Here is a 20,893-nt window from a genome sequence, read left to right as displayed (position 1 = left end):
CATTTACATTTAAGGTTGTTATTGAAAAGGTATGTACTCTTCTGTCCCTTATCTTAGTCATTGCCTCATTTAAAGAGTTAATAATGTTTGATTCTTCTCACCTAATTCTTATTTACATGCTCTATCAAGATTTATTTATTTATTATGTATATAGTGTTCTGCCTGTATGTCTGCCTACAGGCCAGGAGAGGGCACCAGATCTTATTACAGATGGTTGTGACCACTATGTGGTTGCTGGGATTTGAACTCAGAACCTCTGGAAGAGCAGCCAGTGCTCTTAACCGCTGAGCCATCTTTCCAGCCCAAGATTTATTCTGTCCTAAGGGCTCATGATCATGTATTTTTAAAACATTTGTTATTATTTTAATTATGTATACTTGTATATATTTATGGATGGTATGTGTTCATGAGTGCAGGTGCCTTTGGAGGTTACAGTTGAGGCAGGGGATCCCTCTGGAATTGGAGGTACAGGCAATTGTGATGTACCTGATAAAGGTTCTAGGAGCTGAACTCAGGTTCTCTGTAAGAGCTTAAGAGTTTCAGCTTCGATGTAACCCACAGCTGATAGGACTCACTGTTCACTAGGGAGGGTGGGAGCACATTCTGTCCTCATCCTCCATGCCTCACATTTCCTTCCACTTAAAGCTCAATAGGTCTGTGTCTAACTTGTTCTCTCTCTGTTAATTTCTCTTGTGGACGTCTTCCATCCAGACACTGTGACAGGGTAACTCTAGGTGTCTTCAGTATCCCTATTCCTGAGCTTCTGATCCCCGCCTTGTTTTCAGTTCTGTCGAATAGCTTTGTCAAGCAATGGGCCCCCTCTCAAGATGATACCTGATGATGACACTCCAGCATTTGGGGAGTGACGCATTGAACTGCTTCTGCAGTGTTAGTCAGCCATGCAGGGACACTGAGTGTCACACCAAATCTCCATATTTGATTTAATGCTTGCAGGACTGCCACTCAGTTGCCCCTCCGGCTGCCTGGACTCTACTGCTGACGTGTGCTTGCTACTTACCTTCTTTTGCACCCTCTTGATGGGGCTGGAGCTGTGGGCTGTTCCTTCGGTCTCTTTGCCTCTGTGGTTTTCTTTTTAGATGTATTTCACCTCTTTCTTGAGTCTTTCACATTCACTTTGTGTCCTTGTAATACAGAGTCTCCATTGTTGTCCTGACTTCTTATTTTGGGAGTCATATGGAAAGAAATGTCTTGTTTCTTTTTGTTTTTTTGAGACAGGGCTTCTCTGTCTAGCTTTGGAGCCCATCCTGGCACTCGCTCTGTAGACCAGGCTGGCGGAAGGAAATGTCATAACTTGCCACCTTACTACTGAACTTTGCCCTCTTCTGTGCCTTTTCCTTTATGATTTTATTTTTTTCCTAGCAGATTTATTGGGAAAATTCATATATTGTAAAATGTTCATCTTTAAAATATACAATTGTATCAGGTGGTTTCATAGATTTATGCCATCATCACTATTGTCTAAGTTGAGAACATTTCATTACCAAAAAGAAATTCCCTACCATTTAATAGTTATCCCATGACTGCCAATCCTCACAACACTATAAAACCATTGCTCTCCTTTTTGTCCATATAGATTTGCCTACTTTACATTTTTTTTTGTTTTGTTTTTTCGAGACAGGGTTTCTCTGTGGCTTTGGAGGCTGTCCTGGAACTAGCTCTTGTAGACCAGGCTGGTCTCGAACTCAGAGAGATCCACCTGCCTCTGCCTCTTGAGTGCCTCCCATGCGCCACCAACGCCCTGATGCTTTACATATTTTATCCAAGTAAATTGTATTATGGCAGTCGGGGACTAGGCTTGCATACCTTCCCTTCTCTCCCTCCTCTTTCTTTCTTTCTTTCTTTCTTTCTTTCTTTCTTTCTTTCTTTCTTTCTTTCTTTCTTTCTTTCTTTCTTTTTTCTTTTTTTTTTTGGTTTTTCGAGACAGGGTTTCTCTGTGTAGCTTTGGAGCCTATCCTGGCACTCGCTCTGGAGACCAGGCTGGCCTCGAAGTCACAGAGATCTGCCTGCCTCTGCCTCCCCGAGTGCTGGGATTAAAGGCTTGTGCCACCAACGCCCGGCTATGTCTGGGAAATTCTTACTTCCATTTCTGAATTGATGAATAGTTTTGAAGTCGGCTCCTCTCTGCTCTGTTTGAAGCGCCCTCCTCAGGCCAACTACAGAACCAGTGTCAGAATGGTAGCGGCTTCTACTCAGTAAAATGAAGAGGAGTGTTTTTGATCCATTTTCTTCCAGCTGTTTTATCCTGCGACCCCAAGTCATATTGGGATGTACTGAAGGAATGGGGAATTGAATGAGCACTGGGTTTGGAATTTTTTTTTTCTCGAGACAGGGTTTCTCTGTGTAGCTTTGGAGCCTATCCTGGCACTCGCTCAGGAGAGTGGGCTGGCCTCGAACTCACAAAGATCTGCCTGCCTCTGCCTCTTGAGTGCTGGGATTAAAGGCGTGCGCCACCGACACCCGGCCCCTCCTCTCTTTCTAAGCAAATACTGTCACTGAGCTAAACCCCACGTTCCAATATGTCACTTCATTTTTATGGCCAAATAACAATCCCATTTGGGAGATATGCTGTATTTTTCCTTTATCTGTTTATTAAATAATGAGCATTTGGATTATTTTGTACTTTTCAATAATGCGCTAGCTATTGCTGTGAGCATTACCATGTACACTTTTGCATGAAAATGTGTTTTTAGGCCTTTAATCCCAGCATTCTGGAGGCAGAGGCAGGTGGGATCTCTGTGATGTCAGTGCCAGCCTGGTCTACAGAGTGAGTTCCAGGACAGGACAGCCATGGCTAAAAAGAGAAAACCTGTCTTGAAAAACAACAACAACAACAAAACAACAACAACAAAGAAAATGTGCTTTCAGTTTGCTTGGGTATATATCTAAGCATGGAATTGCCAGGTATTCTGATAATTTTATGTTTAATGTTTTGAGGAGATACCAAATTGTTTACCATGTTTGTGTTCCATTTTATATATTTATCAGCAGTGGAAGGGTTCCAATTTCCTCACATCTTTACCAACACTTACTATTTTACTTAAAAATGACCACACTAGGTATGAAAGAAATGGCATGTCATTGTGAGATTTTTTTTTTCAAAACAAGATTTCTATGTGTAGGCCTGGCTGTCCTGGAACTACAAGCTGGCCTCAAATTTAGAGATCTACCTGCCTCTGCTTCCCAAGCGCTGAGATTAAAGGCGTGTGCCACCACTGCCTGACTGTCATTATGGTGTTGATGTACATTTTTCTAATGACTGAATTCTTTATGATTTTCAAGTATTTCTCCATTGTGTAGGTTATTTCCTTACTCACTTCTTGGTATCTTTTAAATTGCAAACTTTAAATTATGGTGGAATCCAACTTAACGTCTTTTATCTAGTTTTCTTTTGTCTCCTGTGCTTTAGGTGTTATAAATGGTTTCATTTGTATTACAGCATGTAGATTGGGAATTATAAACATCCCAGTGTTTGTTAGTCACTGAGTTGAAAGGATGAACTATACATTTCTGAATTTAGTTTTCTGGCAGTATCTACCATTGACCAATTTTTGTTCACTTTAAGATATATGTCACTCTCAGTATTTCTCATGTGTCTGGTATCACTTTGGTTTTGCAGGGTGTGGTCCCAACTGCTCAGCGTGCTGCCATCGTTGTGGGGGTAGAGCTGCCAGTTTATGATATTACCAAGAAGCATCTGATACTGTCAGGAATGCTCGGAGACACCATTTTAACACACTTTGTGTAAGTGAGCTGTGGTTGATTTGTTCTGTATTCAACAGATTGAACATAAAAAGCCTCTTTTACTGATATCCTCAGGTAGATTTATAAATGATATGCATGGCCTTAATACTTGTCTTCTATGGACAATACTTAAAGCCTTCTGAATATTTTATACTTTTAAATTAATTGCTATGTATTACATAAAATAGTGGGTTTTATTGTGGCGTTTACTATTATTTTACTTTTCTCATTATTTAATTAGTGTATATTCATTATAGAAGATTATGTGTTTCAGTATGACATTTTCTTGTATTTGTATTATGTAATAACATAACATGCTCATATTCATAACATGCATATGAAGTACTTTGATTATATTTTCCCCTACACATTACCCACACTGACCCTCAGATGCTGTGGACACCTGACCACTTGGGAGCTGTATATAGTATAGAAACTTACTAGATGTTTGTATGATACTCTTTTTGTTTTGTTTTGTTTTTTCAAGACAGGGTTTCTCTGTGTAGTCCTGGCTGTCCTAGAACTAGCTCTGTAGACCAGGCTGGCTTTAAACTCCTGACTCTGCCTCCCGAGTGCTGGGATTAGAGGTGTGTAATAACACCATCACCTGGCTTGTATGATAGATATTCTTAGACAGCTTGTAGTTTATTTACTTTCTCTCTTTAGAAGAAAGGTCTCATATGTAGTGATATTTATGATTTATTAAAGCTCGACTGTGTATTCGGAAAAGCAAAGTCAGCCTCAGGCTATAGAGATCAGGCAGTGGTGATACACACCTTTAATTCTAGCAACCATTAGCTAGGAGGTGGTGGTACACAGATCTCTGGGAGTCCAAGGCCACCTAGATCTCCACAAGATTGAATCAATCTAAAAGAGAATTATAGCTCACACTTTTAATCCCAGCACCAGAGGGTATAAGAGACAGGAGCAAGGAGTCAGTATGAAGCATTCATTCCCCAGCCACACTTAAGATAGGAACATTCGGGCTGGAGAGATGGCTTAAAGGTTAAGAGCACTGGCTGCTCTTCCAGAGGTCCTGAGTTCAATTCCCAGCATCCATATGGTGGCTCACAACCATCCCTTACGAGATCTGATGCCCTCTTCTGGTGTACAGATATACATGGAAGCAGAATGTTGTATACAAAATAAATAAAATCTTAAAAAAAAAGATAGGAACATTCATTCCCCAGCCACACTTAGGAGAGGCAGCAGTCTGAGGCTTGGTGAGAGCTCTTGGAGACAAGATCAGCCCTTTCAGTCTGAGGTAGAGGTAAGAGCTAGTGGCCAGCTGCTTTGCTTTTCTAAATCCCTAGTCAAGCTTTAATAAATCATAAATAATATGTCACTGCACTCATATATCTCAGACCGGCCTCAGATCCACTGTTTAGCCAAGGATTACTTTGAATTTCTGATCCTCCTGTCTTTACTTCCAGAGTGCTAGGGTTACAGATGTGCAGTGTGCACTAGCACAACCTGTTTCTGCGGTGCTAGGGATCAATGCCAGGGCTTCATGCTTGCTAAGCAAACACTGTGCGCCGAGCTGCACCCTGCACCAGTTCCATCACCCTTCACTTCTTATAAGCACATTGTTTTTCTTGCCTTCCCCCACTTATCAGAAGGGAAATTTCTCTATGATATTCTGCTACTTAAATGCATTTGGTATGTGATGCTGTGCTCAGAAAATTTTATGTAACTTATTAATGGTACAGGACACCTCCTCCTTAGGGATGTTGTTAGGTCTATGGACTATGTCCTCTATAGAAGAGGCCGAGTTTTAGAATGAAAATGAAAGGGACAACCTTTCATTAGGAAGGATTTTCTTTCTCTTTAGATTATAATGAAGGGTTAGGGTTTGGTCTAATGGATCTGAGTTATTATACTTTTTGCATTTGGTTTAAATTCTGTTTAAGTGGGCAAGTGGTGGAAGTACGGATAATCTACCTTCTTAAATTAGTTTTCACCTTTAGTTCTAGCTTTACCTGTGGTTTGGCTGGGGCTTTGGCATCTAACCCAGTTGACGTGGTGAGAACGCGCATGATGAATCAGAGGGCAATAGTGGGACATGTGGACCTCTACAAGGGTACTTTGGATGGTATTTTAAAGGTATGTATACTGTGGATTTGGGTTACAGTGTCTGTTTTCTTTGATGTTTGAGATCTTTTTCAGTCTTTATTCTTCTTACTGCATATTCTAAACATTAAACAACCATTATGTGTGTTTTTAGTAGCTTCTGAGAATCATTCAAAGGCAAATAACCTGTCTCCTAGGCAATTTGCTAATGCATAGTGCTTCTTAATAGTATTCCAATTCGAATGCTTGAAAATATGGGATACATTAATAGCACTACGTAGAATTATTAATATCAAGATTTAATATATTCAAGGTCATGGAAGGGGAAGTTGGTAGGGGAGCAGGGGGGTGAAAATGATGTAAATGAGTACTTATATATGAAATACTATTTTTTAATTAGGAGGCTGGAGAGACAGCTCATTAAAGACCTTGTGTTCAATTCCCAGCACCCACTTGATACCTCACAACTCTATAACGTCAGGGGATCCAACACCCTCTTCTGGCCTTCATAGACAGACAAGATACCTATACACATAAAAAAATTAATAGAATTTACTATGCCCCATGATTGCCCACCTCAAATAAGAGAGAGACTCTGTAGTAGAAAGCCTGGTACTTAGGAAACCTTAAAACCCAGCACCTGATTTAAATTCCAGGTTGTTCTATTGATCACATTTTGCTTTGATGTTGGGGTTGAATATCATAAATGTATACAGAAGTATTGGTTACATTACTGCTATAAAAACAAATTCAGGGACAAAATGTGAAGGGGCCATATGGTTTTTCTGCTGTTATCAATAGTTATCAGCTACTTGTTATTTATGGGGCCTTATTGTAATAGCTAAAGGGAAATTATAGCCATTACTAAAGTACTGACAGTTACAAATAGATGATCAATACAGCCTAATAAATGCTAAAACTCAGAAATCTATGGTAGGAAATTATAGCACATACTTGGGACATTTGAAATAAGTTCTCTGGGGATGTTAGTAAATTGAATAATAACTCACACCTGTTGAATGCTTTATTGTATGGCAGGAGATGTTCTAATGAGACTTTACACGTATTCAGTCATTTAATTTACCTCCTCATTACCCCATGAGATAGATATTGAAGCACTGAAGGATCACCTTCCTTAGAGTTTCATAGTTAACAAGTAGGCATGCTGCAGTAAACTCAGACTTTTTGGCTTAAGGAAGCATTCTTAACTAATATACTTGACACTTTCCTGATATTAGTGGCTATAGGTTGGTTGGATTTTAAAGGGTATTGAATGTTGTACTGAGACACTTGGAGATACTGATAGCTTTAATAAGGTCCCATTTGTATTGTAAGTAGATTACTCTGTCTTTGTGGAAATAGGACCTAAGATAGTGGTTCTCAATCTTAGGTAACCATTGGACTCACTCATTAATTTCACAGCTCCCTTGTTTGCCTTAGATCAGTCAACTCAGAGCCTGGGTTATCAATAGTTTTAGAACTTCACAAATGGTTGTGTGTTCATCCAAGGTTGAAGATCACTAATCTAAGGGGATGAGGGTGGGACAGTGAGTGGGTCTTCTAAGTTGGACATGCTTCAGAATCACCTAAATTAATTCAGCATGTCAGAAGTGGGACCTGAGAATTTGTATTTCCTGGAAGCTCCCAGGTAGTATTCATTCTGATCTGGTTGACCTGGAAATAAGGATGTTGATGAAAAGTCTTGTGTAGTGCTCTGAGTGAGAAAAGATGAAGGCCTGAGCCTCAATATGACTGCAAGTGTAGAAGACAGGACAGTATTAAAAATAATTTAGTTGAGAATAATTAGAACAATAGTTTTGTTGAAATGATGTAGAGAGGTGTCAAAGATGACTTCCTGGGTTTGGATTTGGTGACCAGATGGTAGCATTCAGTGATGGAGACATCATAAGATAAACAGGGTTCAGCAGTTAAGAAACTGACTACACTCTTGTAGAGGACCTGGGTTCAGTTTCCAGCTCCTACATGGCAGTTATATGACCATCTGTAATTCCAGTCCCAGGGGATCCAACACCATCTTCTGGCCGCTTTGGGACAAGGCACACATGTGGTACACAGACAAACATCCATACATATAAAAAAATTAAAAGAGCGGATTTTATAGCAGACAAGGTATTGATGCTTAGTTTGATGTGTGTTTGGAGATATTAGGCCTAAGTTGGGGTAATTTTGTGGTTATAGGTAAGAGTCCTTGGGATCATTAGCATACAGATAGGTATGCAACCAAACAGAGAGGTAGAATAGTTCACAACCTTTTTACTTTCCTAGGATGCTAAAGTACTATACAATTTTTTTTTTTTGCAGTAAAGGCTTATGCCAAACTGTATCCTTCAGAGAATTACTCTGTCACTACTTCTGTAATAAAATGTATAGTTCTTTAGTATCACATTTTATTCCTATTTAGTAATTTTATTGGAATTGCTTTTAGTGTTTGTCCCAGTAAAGTTTCATGAAAACAGAGCTTCATACGTTTCCATTTATTACTTTTCCAGGGCAAGTTATTTATTAAATCAATGTATTCATTTATTACAGAGCAATAGATAACTTATACATATCTTATGGAAGGTATGTGCTAGTGATATTGACAAGCAAATGTGCAAATTGATATAGACAGACAGGTACTGGTAGATATTAATATATTGATACTCACATTTTGATATATTTATTACAGAGCTCTGTTATCTGTGTTTACCTGCAGAAGTTCTTATTTGTTTACACATAACCTGATTCTTCAAATGTCCTGGAGAATTATAAAGATTCAGATGAGTCTTAGAACTGTTAGAGCATCATACTTTTTTTTTTTTTTTGGTTTTTCGAGACAGAGTTTCCCTGTGGCTTTGGAGGCTGTCCTGGAACTAGCTCTTGTAGACCAGGCTGGTCTCGAACTCACAGAGATCCACCTGCCTCTGCCTCCTGAGTGCTGGGATTAAAGGTGTGCGCCGCCACCACCCGGCTAACATCATACTATTTTTGTGTGTGTGCATTTATATTCAACAAAACTTTAATGTTCCAAGAGATATGAGGTGGTGGGTATATAGAGGTAAACAAGGCAAACACTGTTCATTCCCTATTGAAAGTTATATTGTAGTTGAGAGAGATAGACAAATAATTTCAGATAGAAGTAAACACTATGAAGAAAATAACAGCATATTGAAATAGCAACTTGGTAGTTTGAGTTCCTTCAGCTAGGATGCTTAAGAAAAGCTTATAGATAATTTGGATGATGGGAAGGAGTTGGCCACATGAAAATCTTGAGAAAACCATTTCTTAAAGAAAGAGCAGATTATCAAGGGCCTGAATTGAAATGAGTTTGACATATTAGAGTTAAAAATACGTATTGTGTGGCTGAGTATGGTGAATGAATGAGCAAGTAGTAGGAAGTGAATCTGCAGAGTGGGACAGGGTCTATATCCTGTAGGATCCTGCGGATTGTTGCAGAGAATTTACAATTGAAGTGAAAGCCACCTGAGAACTTTTAAGTAGGAATGTCAGATGTATGGTCTGATTTCTAATTCTTGAAGATTGATTTTAGTTTGTAGGTGGAGATCTTAGATCATTTGGGATTTTATTGTTATTGAGACAATGATAATTAGATTATCTCTGTGGTCTCTTATCATTTAATTATTTATTCTTAGGTTATCTGTGTCTCAGCTTTATTTTGAGTCATTTTCAAAATTTAAACGTGAATTTTGGCTTGACTCCTTCAGAATTTGCTGGCGGCCCATTGGTCCAATGCATATTATCTGTTGCTGCCCATCCGTAGTATCATTACTGTGTTATTCTTTGTCTTCCCCATCCCAAGTGGTTAATAAGGACTCCTATTTCTAGGTTCATCATTATCTTATTAAAATGTATTCACTTCTTAAAACAGTGGTAAAATTCACTTTACTAATGAAAAAGCAGAAGTGAATTTTTATATTTTTCAGTGTCTGACAATACACCTAACATGGTGCCATTGCTTAATAGATATTTGTCTATTATGTAAACTACCTTTTGGCAGAATTCAGCAAATGGCATCAGCTTTTGACCTTTAGTTTGTCATCCAGTTCTTGAGACCATTTGGTGTATATAGAGACCTCCTAGTATGTAAATCAGGGCACAGCGATGCAAAGCAATTCATGTTGTTCCCCACACGTAGTCCTCACAGCATTCATATGAAATATACCGTCGAGTCACAATAACTTTGAAAGTGGAAAATGGAGTCAGAGAAGGAAAGTGACTTTCTCAAGTCCTTATTCCCTTCCTTGGTTTTTTTCGTTCCTTTTATCATTGCTGGGTAACAATATGTATTCATATAATAATATCTACCGACATCTGTCTGTCTATAACAATGTCGATTTGCTTGTTCACACTAGGACATATATTCTATAGGTGCATGGAATGTAATAACTATCTACTCCTGTGTAACAAATGACTCGAAAACTCAGGGTTTGAAAAGAACAGTTATACTTTGCCAGTTTGCGGGGATCAGGTATTGAAAAGCAGCCATATTGAATGATTCTAGAGGAAGACCTAAGAGGTTATATGTCAGCCAGGGCTTCAGTCATCATTAATGCTTGATTGGGGCTGTCAGATCTGCTTCAAAGATGACTTGTCGGTGTTAGTTAAATGCTTCAGCTCCCTCTGATGTAGGCCTCTCTTCATGCTATGACAACTGGTTTCCTTCAGAATGAATAATTCAAGAAAGGAAGAGGAGATAGATACCTTATAATATAGCTAATATGTTTAATAACCTAGTAGTGTTAATTTCTGCTATGTTCTTCTGGTGACTCACAATAGTCCTTATATGTTCTGATGTGAGGATTACACAAGTCGTGGATAACTGGCGATAGGGATCTTTAGGCGTGCCATCAGTTTATGTAGCTATCTCTGCTTACTGCAGATACACTGCCTGTGCAATGATTATTCACAGTTTCATCGCACATATTCATATAATGTTCTTGGATCAATTTTCCTGCATTATCCTCTCTTATTCCTGTCCCTCTCCCTCAAAACTCCCTTCCACTTCCCAACAACTCCTATCTCCTGTCTTTTTTGTTTGTTTGTGACATACTACATTTACTTAGGGGATTTTCAGACAGAGTCTCATGTAGCCCAGGCTGGTCTCAAATTCATTGTATAGCTAAGGATAGCCTTGAACTCCTGATTTACTTCTTCTGCTTCTAGAGTGTTAAGATTATAGGCATGTGCTGCCTTGACCAGCTCTTATTTACAATTATATTCGCAGAATTAAGAAGTATGTGTTGTGTATGTTGAGTACTCAGTAAATAATTGTGGAATAATGATTTGATGGATTTAGACTACAAATTATTTCAACTATAAAGTATATCTTCAGAAAAGAGGCCATAGATAATAGTGAAAGTGGGCATGGAAAGTGCTTGTCAAATGTAAAAAGAAAGGGAAATTCACTATTTTTGGTTATGTCTTTACCTCAGATGTGGAAACATGAAGGCTTTTTTGCCCTCTATAAAGGATTTTGGCCAAACTGGCTTCGACTTGGACCCTGGAACATCATTGTATCCTTTTGTAAATTGAGAATGGAAGCCAGTGCTTCAAAGTCCCAGGTAATTCTAGATTGTGGGAAGACAATTTTGATTATTAAATCCTTTATAGGCAAGTAAAAAACTCAAGCATCCCATTGGAAACCAGTGTGAATGGAACTAAGTTAGAGAAACACTTTCCCTTGGAAGCAAATATACACTTAAAGGGACAGAAAGGATGTTTCAAATGTTCCTGTTTAAATCAAAATGTCTAAGATGACTCAGTGTGCAAAGGTGCTCGCCTCCATACCCGGGACCTGAGTTTAATCTCTGGGACTTGATGAGAGGAGAAAATTGGCTCCTGTAAGTTGTCCTCTGAACTACACACAGACACACACATGCACGCACGCACGCACGCACGCACGCCATGGCAAGTGCATGCCTTCCCCAGCAAATAAACAAACAAAAAACCAAACAAATGAATAAGCAAATAAATGTAATAAAGTAAAATGTCATGCCCAGTCAGTCTTAAAAGGGCTATGGAATTTTTAGCAATAGTGACAGAAGATGCTCATAGGAAACACTCTGCTGTTGTGGTCTAGATTTCTTAACATCTAACTATGAGACCTAAATAGCTGGAAAATACTAGCAGGACACAAAGCATTCACAGAGTGAAAGAATCCACAGCCAAGTAGGACTCTTTATTGTGGGGGCATTTCTCTCCTTTAGTTGTGCTGGAGTGCCTCCTATGTATAGAGCCATGTATGGGTCACTGTGTGTGGGTCTATCTGTGTACATATGAACTCGGCAGGGTTGAAAAAATCATTCCCTGTCCTTGTGGAATCTGTAGGCTGAACAGAGAGAATATCTCTCTTTGGAATTGTGTTTGTTCTGTTTGCTTTTGAAAACTATAACTATATTATCATCTGTTTTCATTGCTCAGCACATTGATCATAATGGGTACATAGTAGGCACTCAACACATTTTACCTTAAGTTTTTGAAGCCAGTCCCCTTTAGACTAAGTGCATTAATTTAAGAGAAATCAATGCATAATTTTCAAAACAGTTTTAACTTTCAGTGGGAACTCAGAAATCTTCCCTGACTCATTTTTCAGTTTTTTATTACATACGAGCAGCTCAAGAGGCTTCAAATCTAAGAACTGAAAATCTAAGCCCAGCCCTGCCACTCTTTCTACTGTTCTCCTGTGTGTTCCTAATGTATTTTGACAAAGATGTTATGTGTTTACAGAACCAGTTGTCTCCCAAGGGCCCTCTAACTGAAGAGTAGTAGGATGACTTAAGGCTGTTTATGCGTTTTTGTTACCTCTTCCCGAAGAGAAGTATTAACATTGAGAGTGTAACCCCAGATTGGTGTCTTCTGTGAAGATGGATACTGATGGGTGACATTCAAAAGGGCCTTCTTTTCAAACGTGGGTTAAATGTAGTTGGTTATCCCCAGAACAGGCCTCAGCAGATGGCTACCAGCACAGTTACTGTTATGTATGTTATAGACCTTGGTTCTCATTAAAGTATTTATTGGCTGAATCATTTTGACTTTGTGTTCATTTACTCTCTTCTTTCCTAACTAACTCTAAGTTGTGTCTCTAAAAAGTGAAAAAGAGAAAGTGACTGTGAAATCGAGACTGGACTCTTAAAATACATTCATGGGAGTAGAATAAGTGCATTGTGTTTTTGCAAGGCCATTTGTCAGCATAATGCCATCTGCTTCTAAACATCAGGCCAGTGCTTCTTTCCAGAATATGAAACAAGTAAGCAAGTGGATCATTTGGAAGGTTCTACAGATAAAATGTTAACCAAGGCTTACAATATGGCCCTGTGCTCTGAGTTAAGGTCTTCATAGTTATCCACTCATGCACTTATTCACATGTTGTGTGCTTTTTATTTCCTGGATGCTGGGGATATAAAGAATGAGTCTGTCTCTGTTTTTAAGCTCATGTTATAGTAGAAACTGGTTTGAAAGTAAACCATTATAGTAGGTTCTAAGTACTATGAGAGGGATAATCAAAGACCTGCAGGAGGATGGAGGAGAAAGAGCTTTACTTAGAGGCTTTGCCAAAGCTTCATAGTGGAGTTGATATTTAAGCTGAGTCAAAGGAAGAGTGGATGTTACCATTTGGATAAGGCCTTGTATATCTTGACAAATGTTTAACAACGTATATCTGCCATTAGAGAATCATAAAGAATGGTTTTATTGCCCTAAAAATCCTCCTAGCCCTTAGCAACCACCAAGACTTTTGCTGTCTCGATGGTAATGCCTTTTCTAGAGTATCATAATTGGAATTATATAGTGTTCTTTCACATGGACTTCTTTCACTTAGTGATGCTCCTTTAAGTGTCCTCTATGTCTTTTAGAGATTTATTTATTTTTATATTATGTGCATGGCTGTTTTTCCTGCATTGTATGTGTATGTCCCACCTGTGTTCCTGGTGCTCCTTGGAAGCCAAGAAAGAGTGTCGGATCTCCTTGAAACTGGAGTTACAGAAGATTGTGAACTGCCATGTGGGTGCTGGGAACTGAACCTGCATCTTTTTTAAAAGATTTTATTTATTTATTATGTATACAACATTCTGCTTCCATGTATATGTGCACACCAGAAGAGGGCACCAGATCTCATAACAGATGGTTGTGAGCCACCATGAGTTTCCTGGGAATTGAAACTCAGGACCTCTGGAAGAGCAGTCAGTGCTCTTAACCTCTGAGACATCTCTCCAGCCTCCAGAACCTGCATTTTCTATAAGAGCAACAAGTGTTCTTAACCACTGAGCCATGTCTTTGTTCCTGTTCTCGATCTTTTAATGGCTGTATAACTCATTGCGATTTAGTGCTATGTTAGATAACATTTTGCCACTGTGACAGAATATCAGAGAAACATAAAGGGGGAGAACTTTATTTTGGCCCATGGTTTGAGAAGTTCAGTTTAATTAGGTGAAATGACCATACTTTGGGGACTGTGATGGGGCCCACTCTGGTAGAAAACCATGGTAGAAGAAAGCTATCAGCTTTGTGGTTGCCAGGAAGCAAGGAGAAAGAGATGAAGGGACCTGTGTACCAATATAGCCTTCAAGGATGCACCTCCAGTGACCTATTTCTGGCAATTAGGCCATACCTCATCATTTCTTACTACATCCCAGTGGTACCACCAGCCAAGGACCAATCCCTCAACAGGAACCTTAGGGGGGCAACCCTTAAAATCCAAACCTTGACAATGTTACATAATACTCTGTTTCGTCTGTCCACAGCAGTTTCTCCATCCACCTACTGAACGACAGTGTGTTGCTTTCAAGTGTGTGAAATAATAAGGGAGTGGTAATGGTATGAGAATGTTTAATCATTCAAGAAGTTGCCAAGCTGTCTTCTGTAGTTGGCTGTGTAATTTCGCATTCCCAGCAGCAATGAACAAGAGTTACTGTTGCTCTACATCCTTCCTGGATTTGGTGATGTCATTGTTTGGACAGCTTCTAGTAGGTGTATAGTAATTTTTCCTTGTTTGTTTGTTTTTGGTTATCATTTTAACAATTTGCGTTTGGTATTTTTTAAACTTGTTATTGAGACCTTAGTACATGAGCACCATATCTACATCGTTCTCACCCCCCTCCCCGCCCTGCTTCTCCTGTGCCCCCCCCATTCATGGCCTCTTCTTTATTACTTACTTCCCTTAATAGCAATTTTAAGTGGTTTCCTTTCTCTCTCCTAATGTCATTAGCTTTCCTTCTTAAAATTTCTTACACGGTATCACAGTCTATAACTTTATATTGTATTTGTGTGACCACTCAACTAACATTCATATTCCTGTTCAGGCTATAATCCCAGCACTCAGGAGGCAGAGGCAGGCAGATCTCTGTGAGTTCGAGACCAGCCCCGTCTAGAGTGAGTTCCAGGACAGTTGTATTGACTGCTGGATTCTTAATGCCTAGCAAAATTATACATGGCAAACATTTGTCAATTGATTAAGTGAATTAATCTGTAGCCAAAGTATCAGATAAAATACCTAGAAAATAAAGTTTCAGAAGGTACTATAGTATATACTAATTTAAAAATTGAATGACCAGACAGATGTTTGATGATAAGGATTGCTTCAAACTGGAGCCAATAGAAGGGGCAGTGCTGTCATGGTTTTAAGTACTGTCTATATACTGATGGCTTCCAGATGGACATCTCCAGCCTCTGCCTTTCCCCTGACCTGCATACTCGTTGTGTGTGTGTGTGTGTGTGTGTGTGTGTGTGTGTGTGTGTGTGTGTGTGTGTGTGAGAGAGAGAGAGAGAGAGAGAGAGAGAGAGAGAGAGAGAGAGAGAGATACCTTAATGATGTATTATGTGCCAGATACTGTTGTAAGTATAATGTATTTATAAAAGGAAGTCCTTAAAATAACCCTGTGAGGCAGGTACTAGTCTCATTTTTTTTTTCACATTAGAAATTGGCACATGGGAAAGTGATGCACTTTGCTTATCAAAAGTAGCAAATGCTAACCAAAGTCTAGCTTATGAGCTCGTACTTATTACAACTATTGGAGAAACATGACTTACCTGTTAGGAGTCCCATAAAGTTTATAGCAGGTGAGCTCTAAAAATACTGATTTCATTAATTCCTGGATCTTCACAACATCATGAGAGAAAGGAGGTCAGTAGTATTTTTATGATTGGTCACTCTTTGACACTTACCTGTGATACTGGATTTAGATGATTTTCTTGGAAACCTTGACTGTGTCTATATCATTTCCCCTTCCTACTACTTTCCTTTGTTGGCCCCTCTTTTCCATTACCTTCCTTGTTACCCTATCCCTCCTTCTTCCAGTGAAAGCCAGCAAAGTTCACGGCAGGTAGCACTTCAGAGTTCAGAAAGATGTTTAGAATGTGGAGTTATTGGGATCCATATGTAAAATAAGATTCTTTCTAATTTAAGTAAAAAAGTACGAAGCATTCAAGGAAAAGAAGGATGTGGAGTTATTAGTATTAATGAATTGTTGGAATTTTTAATTTTTACATGGGACTAGACTTTAGCTCTCTGTTCCAATGTAAAGTTTTATTTATCTCTCTCTCTCTCTCTCTATCTATCTATCTATCTATCTATCTATCTATCTATCTATCTATCTATCTACTATTTATTTATTTTTTTCGTGACAGTGTTTCTCTATAGTCCTGGCTATCCTGGAACTTGCTCTGTAGACCAGGCTGACCTCAAACTCACAGAGATCTGCCTGCCTCTGCCTCCTGAGTGCTGGGATTAAAGGCGTGTGCCACCACCACCAGGAGGTATAAAGTTGTATTTTCTTTTCTTTTCTTTCTTTCTTTCTTTCTTTCTTTCTTTCTTTCTTTTTTTTTTTTTTGGTTTTTCGAGACAGAGTTTCTCTGTGGCTTTGGAGGCTGTCCTGGAACTAGCTCTTGTAGACCAGGCTGGTCTCGAACTCACAGAGATCCACCTGCCTCTGCCTTCCAAGTGCTGGGATTAAAGGCATGCCCCACCAACGCCCAGCTAAAGTTGTATTTTCTAATAACCAAATTTATAGGACAAATGATTAAGGTATTATGTACCTGATTATAAATAATTCTCTGTTCACTAAGATTTTAATCACTTCAGTCTCCTCTAGTAATGTAAGCTAAAATTTAGAAGCTGCCTTCCTGAGGCTGGATGTGGTGGTCCACATCTTTAATTCCTGGAGTCAGACTATTTTTATGAGTTCCAGACCGTCTTGATCTACATAGTTTCAGGGCAGTCTGATCTACATCGACTCTGTCTCAAACAAACCAAGTTGCCTTCCCAGGGCTCAGAAGCTAAGCGCACTCGCTACTCTTGCAGAGGCTCTAGATTCAGTTCCTAGCACCCACAGGGCAGTTCACAATCATCCTTAACTCTAGCTGCAGGAGATACAGCTCCCTCTTCTGGCCTCTGCCAGTACTAGGCATGCATGTAGCTAAAGCAGTCATACACATAAAATAAAAAAAAAATTAAAAACTTCACTTTTTTTCAGAGAAAAACCTTTCATGTCTTCTCCATTAGAATGGCTGTCCCCCAAATAATGATAAATTCTAAACTTTTAGTCTAAAGGATGCTTCTCTTTATTCACAGTCTCAGCACCAGTCTCCAGTTGCTTTTGAAGCTGTGCTTTAGTCATTGTAAACACTACTTTTGGTTTTTATGGAGACAAGGTTTTTCTCTGTGTAGCCCTGGTTGTCCTGGAACTCGAGCTTGCCTGTGTCTGCCTCCCGAGTGCTGGGATTAAAGGTGTGTGCCGCCGCCGCCGCTGCCACCACCACCACCCGGCATTGTAAACATTTTTTAATGCATCTATGTCCTTATCACTTATTTAGTCAATAAGAGAAAACTAACTCAATGTTACTATATATCAGATTATAAGGGGACATGGTCATCTCAAAGAGGTACTTGGAACATTTTGAGGTGTAAAGTTTTAAGAGCCACTTACTCTGAATCAAATTTTCACACTTAAAATTATCTCATGGCCATCCAGCTGCAATCTATTTATTTATTTATTTATTTATTGCATCTTACCCTTTTTCAAATTACTGCTGAGCTCATAGGACATTCAATTGCTTTTCTGTGTGAAGTATTTTCACATCTGTTGACTATCTCAATGAACCAATTGGTAAACATGCATTTAACAGTTTTGTAAGGCAGCGCAGGCTTTTGCAGGACTGAAGACAGTGCTATCTCAGCGTATTTATCAGCTGTTTAGGGCCTGAGTGTCAACACAATTGAGACAGAGCCGGAACTGCTGCACATTCATTATGGTGAATGGGAAGGGGGATTAAATCCTGGGATTGTCAGGCAGCACATGGATCAAAACAGAACAGACGTGTGCGGAGCCCGGCTCAGCCTTTCGACCCTGCATGATCTTACTTCCTCTGGCACTCAGTAAATCCTGCTTGTCCCACTGTAAAGGTGTGGGGTTTAAAGAAATGGGGATGCTTTGTATCTAAAAACAGACTTAGACCCGCAATGTCTGCATTGATTGTTTCCAGGCTTCCTCATGAGAGGGCTGCTTGAGCCCAGTGACTGATTGTGATCCTAACAGCTTGTAAACCCAGGGAACATATGGCTGGGTAGCATGTTCAACTCGAGTGCACTTTATCCTGCCATGCTTGATACATCAGGCAGAGCACATCTTTCCTGTTCAGTGGGTCTTTCAGAAGACTACAGCTTCTCACCTTCAGCTGCATCAAGACTCACCTCCTAGCTCTGTGTGTAAATGTTTGGCGCTCACACTTGCTTAGCAGTTTGTGATATTGTACAAAGATTGCCTCAGAAAAATTTGAGTGATAACACTGAAACTGATATCTGGATATCACTCTGGGTGCTGTATTGATGGAGTCAAAGTGAAGGGCTTTCTTAAACGACTGTGTTCTGTAGTCCAGCTTTCTGAGTTTCAGGAGACAGATTAAGCATCTTGATAGCAGGACTTGTCAAGAGATTTCATTTTATTAAACTGAACCAGACATAACATAAATCATTTTTTTTCTTGGATGGCTTATGCTTTCAGCAACTTGTGTGCTTTTTATTTCCTTGAGATAGTCAAGTCAGTGCTATCTGTTTCTTTGTGGTTCATTTATGATATCTCTTAGTAGCTATCCAAGGGAAACCTAACACTCCAAGGAATGCCAGCAAAAACCTAAGTCAAAATTATTCTTATTTGATGTTGTTTTGAGACAAGTTTTTACTATGTAGCCCTGGCTGTTCTGGAACTCACTACATAGACCAGGCTGGCCTCAAACTCAAGAGTATCTGTCTGCCTCTGGGATTAAAGGCATACATGACCACACAAAGCCTAAATCAAAATTCGTATCAAGGCTTATTGCTTGTTGATTTAGTAATGTTGCTTTAGAGACTATATCCTTAAGTAACTCAACAAAGGCACACCAAAGATTCATGCACAGTTTATTTATGCTGATAAAACAATGAGAAATCCTAAATTTGACAACTATAGGAGGTGATTAAAACACTACATTTTCATCTGTGGCAAACATGCATACAGTCATCATGTTGTGCTTTTGAAGAAGAGACGGTGACAAAAGTACATACACTATAATTCTAAAGTGGGAAAAAAGATGGAGAATAAAAGTGGCCATCTCTGGAGGGGATGATTCTAAGCACCTGAATGTTTTTACGTGTTTTCACATATTTCTAAAGTGAATAAAAGTTTTAACAATACAAAAGGGTTAATAAATATATCTCAAACAGCAGTGTGCATCTCTAAAAGAAACCCCAGCAAAGATGCAGCTTCATAGCACCTAACTCTTAAATGTTTGTGGCATAGACAGGTGGACAGATATACAATTAATGAATGGCAGTTAACATTTGTAGGTGCCACCACTGAGTTGGTAAAGATTGCAGAAACAGCAAAGAAGGATTCATGGAAAAGGAGGTGGATTCCAGACTTCTCAGCAGCCTTTGAAGGATGGCAGGGAAGGTACTGAAGTTATCACTCAGTTTTGAGTGACTGTCGATGGTCAAAGAGTTCTGGTCTGTCCTGGAGTACATTGCTGTACTTTTTGCCCAGCTGTTGCCATCTTATTTCCTCTAATTCTATGCATGTCCTTGGGGAATCCCTCATGCTTGCTCACTTCAGTGGTCTCTGTTCAGTTTGGTCAGGGACTAAACTTGCTGAGAATGAAATTAAGCTCATGACTTTAATTTTCCTTTGAGTCAGTTGACACTTCATCTAGGGAGTGGATATCCCAAGGGCAGTTCTGGCTGACCAACTCCTAGAGATGGACTGAGTGGTCATGTAAGAGTGTTGGCAGGTCAGGGCAACTTGCCTTTATCAATTGTAAAACACTCAAAACACATTATACAGACGGGTATGTGATTTCATGTTCTTGGAGAAGGATCGAAGCTGAAACAAAAGGGTGATATGCATAAGTTTAGTTTCCCAAAGATTTAATATGAAACTTGCTCAAGGCATAATTTTTACAACAAACTTACAATAAGCTGCTCCTGGAAGCTATGAATGTAACTGATAGCTCTACATTGATTGTGTCAGTGTCTTTATATCTTTTGAATGTTTGATCAATTGCTGAATAGAATTCTGGCTTCTTTGTAAGTCTGTGGGATAACACTGGGTGTATAAATGAAATCTCATTGTTTTCTCTTCTCTGTGAAGGAACCTTCATCACAGAAAGCCATTAAATTTTTGCATAACATTCTGTATTCTGGTCTTGGAAGCTTATTTAACATAATTTATTTAAAGATTTTATTTGTTACAGATACAGTGTTCTACCTGCATGTTTGCCTGCACGCCAGAAGAGGGCTCCAGATCTTATTTTAGAGGTTGTGAGCCACAATGTGGTTGCTGGGAATTGAACTCATGACCTCTGGAAGAGCAGTCAGTGCTCTTAACCTCTGAGTCATCTCTCTAGCCCCTAACATAATGTTCTTAATCGGAGGTACTCCCAAGTGTGTAATACTAGTACCTTGTTTGTGTCTTGCTCTGTCTTGATGCTGATAAGCTATTGGTTTACACCTAGTTTTTTGTACCTTGAATCTTTTTTGAGATTTTATTTATTTGTACTTCATTTTATTATATGAGTG

General features: G+C 39.2%; 1 protein-coding gene across 4 annotated transcripts in view; it reads left to right on the top strand.

Annotated features, from left to right (window-relative positions):
- Slc25a14 (solute carrier family 25 member 14) overlaps window positions 1–12,876 on the top strand; it is a 38,872-nt gene extending 25,996 nt beyond the window's left edge. For all 4 annotated transcript variants that reach the window (XM_027433508.2, XM_035450115.1, XM_027433510.2 and 1 more), the window contains 4 exons: window positions 3,638–3,762; window positions 5,730–5,865; window positions 11,286–11,366; window positions 12,446–12,876. In XM_027433508.2, coding sequence (XP_027289309.1) covers window positions 3,638–3,762; window positions 5,730–5,865; window positions 11,286–11,366; window positions 12,446–12,487 — 384 coding nt within the window. In that variant the 3' untranslated portion in view covers window positions 12,488–12,876. The remainder of the gene's footprint in view (window positions 1–3,637; window positions 3,763–5,729; window positions 5,866–11,285; window positions 11,367–12,445) is intronic.
- The last annotated feature ends 8,017 nt before the right edge of the window (window positions 12,877–20,893 follow it).

This window comes from Cricetulus griseus, chromosome X, assembly GCF_003668045.3.
Source record: "Cricetulus griseus strain 17A/GY chromosome X, alternate assembly CriGri-PICRH-1.0, whole genome shotgun sequence".
Taxonomy (NCBI): domain Eukaryota; kingdom Metazoa; phylum Chordata; class Mammalia; order Rodentia; family Cricetidae; genus Cricetulus; species Cricetulus griseus.
Note: the sequence above shows the minus strand (reverse complement) of the source record. Positions and strands in the feature narration are given on the sequence as shown.